Genomic DNA, 10,492 nt, shown 5'->3' on the forward strand with positions numbered 1-10,492 from the left:
TCAGAGCCTGGACAGGCCAGGCTCTCTCCCCTGGGGACCCTGCCCTTCCACCTCATCCCTCAGTGGACCTCAGCCCTGGCTGTGGTGACGGGTCCAGAGGCCTGGCAGGTTCCGGGGAAGTACTGTATGTGAAAGAGGCAGAAGACCTGAAGACAACAGGTGCCCCACAGCCATTGCTCGTCCCTGGGGAGCCTTGGTGGTCACAGCTGCCAGGGAGGTGGCCGGCAGGGCCCACACACCAGCCACCCACAGCGGCCGACTGTACTCAGCACGACCAGGCTACTCCAAAGTCTGAGTGGAGAGACTAGTAGTTAACATTCCCTGAAGCTTTTTTTTTTTAGTAGAAATATAGGAGGGAAAAGCCAAGTTTATGGATAGATGAGAAGGAAAGTTCTCAGCTTCAAAAGCCAATCACAACCCAAAACCAGTATGGGGCGGGAGGTCAATTAACTCCAGAGGGAGTGAGGGCTCTCAGGGCTTGGGGTCCCTGCCCTCTGTCCAGGGTCTGCCTGCTGCCCTCTGGCCCACAGCAAAGCACGTGGCCACACGTGGACAGTCCCGTCGCTCCCAAGCGCAGGGCTAGCACACAGCCCAAAGAGAAGGTTCTGTTCCCTGGGCCTGAGGGTAGACCCATCCCTGCCACGTTCTGAAACCCAAACAACTGTGTGGGTGCAGACCTTTGAGACACACAGACACTCATGTGTGGGCTCCACGTCCAGCCCTTCCTCAGCTTCCAGCTGAGCCACTAGGACAAAGGACAAGGGTGCCTGTGGGCCTCAAACGGGCTCCTTCCAACTGGCCCCCAGCACTCGGGGCTCCATCAGTCTGAATCAAATCTATTATTTATTTGGCTGTGCTGGGTCTTAGTTGTGGCTTGCAGGATCTTCTCTGGAGCTTTTTTATTTCAGTTGTAGCGTGTGGGATCTAGTTGTCCGATCAGGGGCTGAACTCAGACCCCCTGCATTGGAAGCTCAGTCTCGGTCACTGGACCACCAGTGTAGTCTCCCACTTGGAATCAATTATGACGCGCCCCAACTGTGTGTGGAAAATTAAACTAATGCATTTCCTTCCTCAACGGGAAGGTTTCCCCCTGCAGATACTTTTGTTGGGTCATTCTAGACAGTGCGTCACTTGCACAAACCCTGGTTACACAGCTTTAGCATGTGGGTGCCCACATCTGTCACAGTGAGGACTGCCCGGCCGGGCCCAGCCTTCTGACCCCAGGGGAGCCTCATCTCATGGTCCCTTTGCGCCTGCTTCCTCTGCGAGGGCGACCCCATTATCCAGCACCTTCAACGACTTGCCCTGGTGCTCTGGTCCTATCTGCACAGCTGGGGGCGAGGCCCCACAAGAGCTGCTCTGCGACCCTCTGCCAAGGGGGACGAGGCTGCACCCCGGCCTGCCTGCTGCGTGTACTGTGAGGAGGGGCCGGAGAGGAGGCAGCGGTTCTGTTACACGACACGACCCTCACAGACGCGCTTGAGCCGAAGTGCAAGGGTTCACGCAGAGAATGTTTGTTGCACTGTCATCACGACGGCTCTGACACAGGAACCTGGACATGGTCTCGACATCCTGAGCCACTTGAGTAAGCAGATCACAACGCACACACGTCATAAAACACTTCAGGGCCACTGAAAAGAACGCGAGTAGGAATCGTCTTCAGCCACAAAAAGTGGCTGTTGTCACTGTAAAGTTGTCACTGTTACCACCTGGGTGGACTTTGGAAATATTACATTCAACTCAGCAACAGAAAGAAAGTGGAATAAAGGTCCCCAGGATCCGGGGGGCGGGGGGCCAGGTAGGGGCTTAATGTTGAGGCGTAGTTTCTGTTCTGGGCGATGAAACCGCATGGAGATAGATGAAAACACTGTGAAGGCACGCTGCGAGGTACATCCAAAAGTGGATAAAACAGCAAGTTTTCTGTTATCTATTTTACAATGAAAAGAATCACAGTCATGAAGAACAGGGTGCATCTGTGCGAAAGAAGCAGAAATGTGGAGAACCATTTTCATACAAAGAAAACCGAGTTTCACACGTTGAGCGCGTGGGCACAGAAAATCCTAAGGGCCATGAAGCTGTGAAGAGAAGTCACCCTAGGATGAGGATGGGAGCACTTCACAGACTTTGTTCTGTTTGAATGTTGTTGTTTAGAATGACAGACAAAAGTGTTTAAAAAGTGATAGAACTCTCAAGAATAGAAATAACCAAAAAAATGCCTAATGTGACCTGAAGTCTGTCAGTCAAGAGCATGTCCCTTTAGAGACCCAGCAGCAAGGCCTTCACTCTGAGTGGCCACGTCCACCGCTGCAAATGACACAGTGGCCAAGCCGGGGCCCCGTGACCACTGGGTGAAGGCCATCTGCCCCCCAGCAGGCTGGGAGCCCACACCACCCTGCAGACCCCGAGAGAAGCCATGTGTCACCAACACTGCGCACGAGACAGAAGCGTTGATCAGCTTCTGAAGCTGCTCGTCCTCCTAGAAAGGGGGCCGAGGTAGAGGCGGCCGGCTGTCACTGGTCTTTGAAGTTGGCCTTTCTCTTCTCCACAAACGCGGCCATCCCTTCCTTCCGGTCTTCCTGTGGGGAGAAGAAGCAGGGGTGGACGGTGACTTTTCCCGAGCCCAGGCCTGCTCACTGCCTGCCGGCTCCTCCCACCCACAGCTGTCCACACCCATGGGTTCTGTGGTGGGATCACCTCAAGGGTGAATGACCCAACTCCCTGACCAGCGAGGGTGGGCCCGGAAATGGGTATTTTCACAGTAAACACCCCTGCCCTGCCGTGGTGACCATCATTCTGTCATCCACTAACCTTCGAGTGAAACAAACCCTCATCTACAGAGAACCTCAGGTGCATGTACTCGTTCACCAAATCATGACCTGGATCTAGTGTGACCTGTGTCACGTGGTGTCCAGAGGGTGAGGAAGCAGGACACAAGGAAAGGCTCTACCTCGGCCCTCCTTCCTCACAAACGCACTGACACACGCACACACACACGTACTCACAACAAATGAACACTCACACCACATGCATGCACTCACACACAAGAGTACACATGCAATACTCACACACGCACTCACATGCAATACCACACACATGCACTCACACATGTACTCACAACACACGAATACACTCATGTGTACACATATGCACTCACAACACACGAATATACTCATACCACATGCATGCACTCACACATAAGTGCACACAGGCATGTACTCACACATGCACACACGCACTCACACCACATGCACTCACAGTACATGCATGCACTCACATATAAGTGCACACACATGTACTCACAGCATACACATGCACCCCCACACAAGTGCACACACATGTACTCACACGTGCACACAGTGCACTCACAGTACATGCATGCACTCACACCACACACATACACGCACACACGCACTCACAACACATGAATACTCATACCACATGCATGCACTCACACATAAGTGCGCACAGGCATGTACTCACATATGCACTCATACCACATGCATGTACTCATACAACACACACTCACACGACACACATGCACCCCCACACAAGTGCACACACATGTACTCACAATGCATAGTACATGCATGCACCCATACCACACACATGCACTCACATGTGCACATACACATGTACACACACATATCTGCACTTCCTCAAGAACCAAAGTCATTTTAATCTTTCTTTTATGCAACACCTATATATGACTTCCAGATAGTAAGAAATGAATTTTAGTGACTATTACAGGAATGACTTCCTTCAAGTTACTGGCAGATACCCTGGAAAATAATGTGCCAAGGCTTCAAATTACAGTGTTAAAATACATTTGATCCCCATTCCAAGTAACTGGAATGATCTATGAAAATTATGGGTAAACAGATTGCCTTTTAAATACAGGAACTGCTATTTAAGTGTGCAGTTCCTAAGATCTTCTGTAATAAGAAATAACTGTAAAAGTTTTTGTACTTTTGAACTTCCACACACCGTGCTGTGTGCTATTTGCTCAGTCGTGTCTGGCTCTGTGTGACCCCGTGGACTGTAGCCTGCCAGGCTCCTCTGTCCTTGGGCTTCTCCAGGCAAGAATGCTGGAGTGGGTTGCCATGCCCTCCTCCAGGGGATCTTCCCGACCCAGGGATTGAAGCCAGGTCTCCCGCACTGCAGGTGGATTCTTTACGGTCTGAGCCACCAGGGAAGCCCCATTTATTTGCAAACATCACTGCCCATCTACAGGGAGGCTATGAGTTCTGACCAGAGAGAAATGGTGATAAAATCTACAACCAAATTCCAGAACTTCCACGGCTGGACCATGTGATTCCCCACGTGAATAAGGCTACTCACAGTGGCAAAAGTTGAGTAGAAGAGCTTCTTCTCCAATTTAACGCCTTCTGCTAATGTCATTTCAAAAGCTGAAAAAGAAAACCCTGCAGTGAGGAGCTGAGACACAGACGTGGGAGCACAGAACTTTTTGCAGAGGCAGGAACCAGCCCGGGGACCGACGTGTGCTTTGATGTCACGGGATTGAAGTGCAGCCTCCCTCTCCAGGTGTCACCCCGGCTGCGGCCCAGTGAGCAGCTGCTCCCGGGCTCCGTGGGCCTGTGTGGGGGCCGGCGTGACCGGTGTGGAAGGCGGGTTGGAAAAAACTGTCCAGTCACGAGGGGGCTGAGGAAGCCCAGAACGCGGACTCTAGAAGCACGACAAAGAAGTAAGGACGACACTGAAAACGGAGCTGTGGGCAGAACGGAGCGAGGCCCAACTACGTCTGCAGCAGAGGTGAGGGGGCGCGAGGCTCGTGGAAGCTTCCGCAGCAGCCCCTGCAGCCAGGCCCCGTGACCAGCGCCAGGTGGTGACAGGCACCCCGGGCCTCGCTGCGCACCCCCGCCCTGCACACTCCACGCACTGAAGGCTGAGCCCGGGGAGCAGAGGCAGGGTCGGGGCAGCACGGCCCTCCAGGGCCACTCTCTGCCCTCACAGGCGGCACAAGCAAAGGGTCAGCCTCGCTCCACGCTGAGAAGAAATCGCCGTGTTAACACCCAAGCGATTCTCAAGAGGGGTGGTCAGAGCTGCTCTGCTGGCCAAGAGTGGCCACTGAGCTCAGACCCACAGCCGGGAGGGCGGAACTGCCCCCGGCTCACCCCCGGATGGTCAGGAGTGGCTGCAGCAGAGAGGAACCTCTTCCTCCCAGGTTCTGCAGGGGACCCTCCCGGGCTGCCTCTGCTCGCCAACACTGGCCCCCAGGCTGGCCCAGTTCTCAGGTCCTGCTTCCAAGGGGAGCTCAGACCAGTTCAACAGAATTTGTGAGCAAGCAACTAGAAACTAGGATGCTATGTAGAGCCAAAATCGAAATACTGAGAAATCTAACAATTTTTGTCCAGATTAATTAAGACGCACAATTCAGACCCCAAACTGTCAAGCCTCGCAACCACTCCTGTGCGGCCTCTCCACCCTCTTCCCTACCTGCGTTCACTGATTCTTTGGCCATTGCTGTTACAATTTTAGAGTTGCTGGCAATTTTTTCTGCACATTGGATGGCTTCTTCAACCACTGTCTCAACAGGAAAAATTTTGCTTACAAGACCTACAACACAAAAAGGTAAACAACACGTGGAAACAACTGGTTCTAGTTCTCTGTCACAGCGTGGGCCTCCAACAGAGACACAGCAAAGGACCCACAGTGTCCCCTGGTGGGGCCGCCACCCTCGGCTGCAGAGGTCATGGGGCTCTTACAGGCAAAGGTCACTGAGGGGCCGGGAGAGGGCCTGCCTGCAGGGGGTCTTGGAGACCCCCCACTGTTCATGTTGGTTCTGAGAAGTGGGATGGTGTCACTGTTAGTCTTTAATTCACGAGGACATTTGAGTCACTCCGTTGTGCATGGTGGTATTTCAAACAGACACAGGCAGGGAGTATCCTGGACTCATAGGATGCCGGAAAGCTCTGTGCTGATCACTGTGGGAATCCCTAGGTGAGGCCCTCCCCTCTCCACTCAGCTTCCCAAGGGGGCAACTCCACGGGGCAGCTCCAGCCTGTACCTGCTTGCTTGGCATCCTGGGCTGAGATCCGGTCACCAGTGAGGACCATCTCCATGGCCAGTGACTTTCCGACGGCACGGGTCAGTCTCTGGGTGCCGCCTGCACCTGCAGGGGAAGAGGGCTGCTGGGCGTGCCGCTCTGTGGCCAAGAAGCCACAGACACGCTGCTGGCAAGTGTCTAGGGCATGAAGACCTATAGCACGGCTGGGGGGTGGGCAGAACTGGGGGACCCAGACACCACAAGGGAAGCTCCTTCCCACACTCAGGCCCCTGCCTCGTGCCCTGGGCCCCCTGTGCCAGCGCCTCTCGTGCAGGAGTCAGACTCTGGATGGATGCGTGGAGCTTGCAGACCCTGACCTGACCCACCCTGGAGGGCAGCTGGGGGCGGCCTCCTATCCCAATCGGCTCTGCTCCCGGACTGGGACGTGGGCAAGGCTCCTGCCTCTCGGGCCTGGGGACGTGCTCCTCTCTCCTGGGATCTTCGGGTGTCTAGCCCCACGTGGACTTCGCCTCCACAGGCCCTGCTCCCCTTCCCGCCCACTCAACAGCCTCTGACTGGAAAGACTGGTCTGCCCATTCACCTGCCCACAGTGAACCCCAGGGCTGCCAGGGCGAGGCAAGCAGCCACCTGAGGGAGGCGCCCACGGTCCAGCAGACTCAGGCACTACCTCAACGTGGTGGGGACCTTGGGCACTGGGACAGGAAGAGTCTGGCAGTCACCCTCAGCTGACCCCACGCGGCTCACTGCCTGGCCTGGCTGAGACCCTGGACTCCAGGCTCTACACCCGGGTAGAGACTTTGTGCGGACACAGCCTGTGGCTCTCGTCAGGTGGGCCGAGGGGCAGAGGCACCGCTGTTGGCCCACTGCTCCCATTGCCCTCCCCGTGGGGGATGAGATTCTCTGCTCTGAACCTGCTGAGGCCATGGGTCTCGCTCTGGCCATTGAAACGGGAGCCCTCAGCGCTGGCCCATGGTCACCATGTTTTCTTCTCTGAGCTGCTGACCTACAAGGACCCACCATGGATGCGGCTCAGCAGCAAGAGTCACTGCGGTCGGAAGCCAGTGTGTGGCCTGCCCAGAGGAGCCGGCAGGGCTCCAGGCCCCCATGCCCCGCCCCGCGCGGACGGTAGTGCAGCCAGGCTCACACTACAGCCTCACTGTTTGTCTGATGCCGAGACAGCCCAGATGCCCGGCAGAGGGCAGATTTGGGCTGATTACTTGAAGAGCTGACGCTAGAGCCTTTACCTGGGATGGTTCCTATTAGAATCTCCGGCTGCCCAAACTGGGCTTTCTCTCCAGCATAAATGATGTCACACATCATAGCAAGTTCACAGCCACCACCAAGCTGCAAAACAAGAGGCAATGCAAGAGGACCCCAGTTAAAAATCACTCTATTTGCTCATTTAAGTCTTCTATTAAAAGGAACGTGGTCTGGGGTACAGTAGACGTCAACACAGAGGTGGCAAGTTAGGTAACTGTTTCCATAAATTACGTACACAGTTGATTCTGCCAAGCTTTCTGGCCAGGGCCAGACAGCAAATGCTTTTGGCCTTGCATGTCCTACAGTGTCTGTCGTGGCCACTCCACTCGGCTGAGGGAGCTCAAAGGCAGCCAAGAGAGGGGAGAACTGAGAGGCCGCTGTGTTTCAAGACACTCTGCCCACTGACCTGCTCACCCCAAGGAAGCTTTACTAAGGAATTGTGAGTTGAAAGATCCTTCTCACTTCTGTACAGGCCACAACCAGCCCCAGAACCTCTGATCCTTCCAGGCGCTTACAGGAGACCCCGACGCACCAAACGGGGCACCCAGAGCTTTCAACAGTAGCAGAAGGAGTTAAGTCATAAGGCAGTGCAGGTTGGAAAGTCATCAAAACTGCACAGAAAGCCAACACATGTGCCCTTAACCTTGCAGAGGGGGAAGGCGGCTCCTGGGGAGTCTTAGGGACCATGCTGAAGACTAGGAGGCTTTACTAACAGGGGAATCCAAAGGCCAATAGCTGAACCCCCTCCCACAGAGCAGATGCTAAACGCCCTTTACAGGTCTTGGTTCTTTTGCATCATTGAGAACAAGACACAGCCTCCTCCAAATAAAAACTGGTCTTACTGCACAGATACAGTTCCTTCAGGTGCTCTGAGTGCAAGGAGGCGCTGTGGGGGGAACACTCACGGCATAGCCATTGACAGCAGCTATGATTGGCTTCTTGACACGCGTCAGTCGGTCCCAGTGGCTCAAAAACCCACCAGAGTAACAGTCCTGGAATGTGTGGCTCTGCATTTCCTTGATGTCGGCTCCAGCTGGGTGGTGGGAAATGATGTTCCAGTTACCAGAGGTCCCACATCAACAGGCAGCTGCTGAGTGTCCCAAGGGTAAGCACTGGGGCTTTGGGAAAGGCCACATGGACACACAGCTGGGCTGGGGGCACAGTGCAACACTGCGCGATATGAGGTGACAGAAGTAACGCAGAGGGATGTGGGCAGGACAGACCAGGAGGGGACTCAGAGAGAGCTGGGCTCACTCACTAGTCCCTCTCACCTGAGACCTGCCTGCCTGTGAGCAGGTTGATTTTGCTGGCAGAGCGTGCTCAACATTAAACACCAGAGAGGTCCCTCCAAGCAGCTCAGGGTTTGGTCTACCTTATGTAAATAAATCCCCACGCTGCAGAACTTGCCTGATGCCTTCATGGAGGTATAAGGCTGCCTGCCATGCCACAGGTGTGATCACATACCTGGTGGCTGGCCACCATGCTGCCCAGCTCACCTGCAAACGCCTTCTCCCCGCCTGTGAGGACAATGGCCCCCACGGCTGGGTCTTCCTCGAAGGCCTGCAGTGCCTGGTTGAGCTCCGCAATCAGGCCATTGCAGAGCGCATTGAGGGCCTTGGGGCGGTTCAGCTGGATCAACCCCACGTTGCTGTTCTTTCCCTTCTTTGCTGTGATGATGTACTCAAAGGCTGCACCTGGGAAGAAAAGGGAAAGCAGGATTTCCACTAACAGAGGCATCAAACTGGGGGATGTATTCTGTCACTGGACAGGGTGACCCTGACACCTGAGGGCCCTGCTCAGTCCCTGGTGCTGCAGCTCACATTGCAGGGCTCTCTGCTTTCACAGATGTTGGAATGTTTCCTCAAATTAAGACAGCCCCAGCAATGACCAGCGGCCTTCCTTCTGAATGTTTTGGTTGGCATCTCCCAGAACCTGTGCGGGAGATGCCTGGGATCCTGTAGAAACAAGAAATGAGGAAACTCCCTCTTTAAACAGATGCCAACTGGGTGAAGTGCACACAGGCAAAGGGCAACTGCCCTAGGAGGGGCAACCTGCTCAGGGAGCCAGAATGACCTCGGGCGGGACGGGGGGTGGGGGGGAGCTTAACCAAGGCAGCTGCTTCCTTGAACGGGGTACCTATCCGGTGGGCTTGCTGGGGAGTGACTGAAATCACCCATGTGTAGGCAGCATCCCCCACACACCGTATACAAGACCAAAAAAGACTGCTGGGTACAGGCCAGGATGTAGGAGCAGGTGGTCAAAAGGAACTCAGGTAACATGAACGCCAGTTAACAGCTAGGTTAAGTGGACACATAGGTGAAGGAAGAGGCTGTAGAGATTCGTTCCCAGAGATGTGGCCAAGAGTTCCTGGGAAATACGGGGTGGTGAAGGGGCGAGGGGGGGGGGGTGGTGGGGGAGCGGGGGTGCCCGGCTGGCTGGGGGTGGGGCAGGCAGAACCTGAAGGGAGAAGCAGTGGATCTGGGGAGGCTGGGCAGGAGGCACCACAGGACAGCACGCGCGACCCCTTCTAATTGCAGATGCCGGAACCGCGTGTCCTCTCAGTCTGAGGGCTTTCACACCAAATGCTGAAGTGGCCAGAGGTCTTGGCACTCAGCCCCGAGAACCCGGGGTCGAGACGCTAGTGATCCAGGGTTCCGCGCGCTCAGGAATGAGGTGCTGGGCGGGGGCGTCAGGCTGGACGCTCCCCGGGCAGGAGCGCGGTGCGGCCCAGGGGTCCCGGCCCAGGAAGAGGCCCTGCGACCCCAACCACGGCCCGCCCCCGCGGCCCCGCACTCACTCGAGGCGAAGAAGCGCTGTACCGGGCAGCAGAGCCAGGGCCGCAGCGGAGCGCGGACGCGGGGCAGCAGGGCACGTAAGGCGGCCATGGCGCTCGCGTGGACGACTGTCCCCTCCGCCCACCCGCGCTGAGGGCCCGCCCCCGCGGAGCCGCCCCCCGGCCGCGCCAGTCAGCGCCCGCCCCGCCCACCGGCCCGGGCCGCGAGACCAAGCATGTATCGCGAGACCACGCCAGGCGGCGGCAGTGGGCGGGGCGACGGGCCTGCGGTTTCGGGAGGAGGGGGCAGAAGGAGGGTCCAGGAGGAGGGGCGGAAGCGGCACAGGGCTGGGCGAAGGGTTTGGAATTCGGGTTCTGGTCCTTCTGCCGCCTGTGCCGCCCCAAGCTGTAGGAACTGTTGACTGAAAAAATGC

The 10,492-nt window shown here is 56.1% G+C and overlaps 1 protein-coding gene across 1 annotated transcript; it reads right to left on the bottom strand.

Moving 5' to 3' along the window:
- Positions 1-1,911: 1,911 nt before the first annotated feature.
- On the bottom strand, positions 1,912-10,241 carry ECHS1 (enoyl-CoA hydratase, short chain 1). The gene is made up of 8 exons (XM_043926181.1): positions 10,083-10,241; positions 8,782-8,979; positions 8,191-8,318; positions 7,270-7,369; positions 6,026-6,130; positions 5,455-5,574; positions 4,339-4,406; positions 1,912-2,576 (listed from the first exon to the last, which is right to left on the bottom strand). The coding sequence occupies exons 1-8, from the start codon at positions 10,168-10,170 to the stop codon at positions 2,511-2,513; spliced, it is 873 nt and encodes a 290-aa protein (XP_043782116.1). The 5' UTR covers positions 10,171-10,241; the 3' UTR covers positions 1,912-2,510.
- Between the last annotated feature and the right edge of the window lie 251 nt (positions 10,242-10,492).

This window comes from Cervus elaphus, chromosome 15 (assembly GCF_910594005.1).
Source record: "Cervus elaphus chromosome 15, mCerEla1.1, whole genome shotgun sequence".
NCBI lineage: Eukaryota > Metazoa > Chordata > Mammalia > Artiodactyla > Cervidae > Cervus > Cervus elaphus.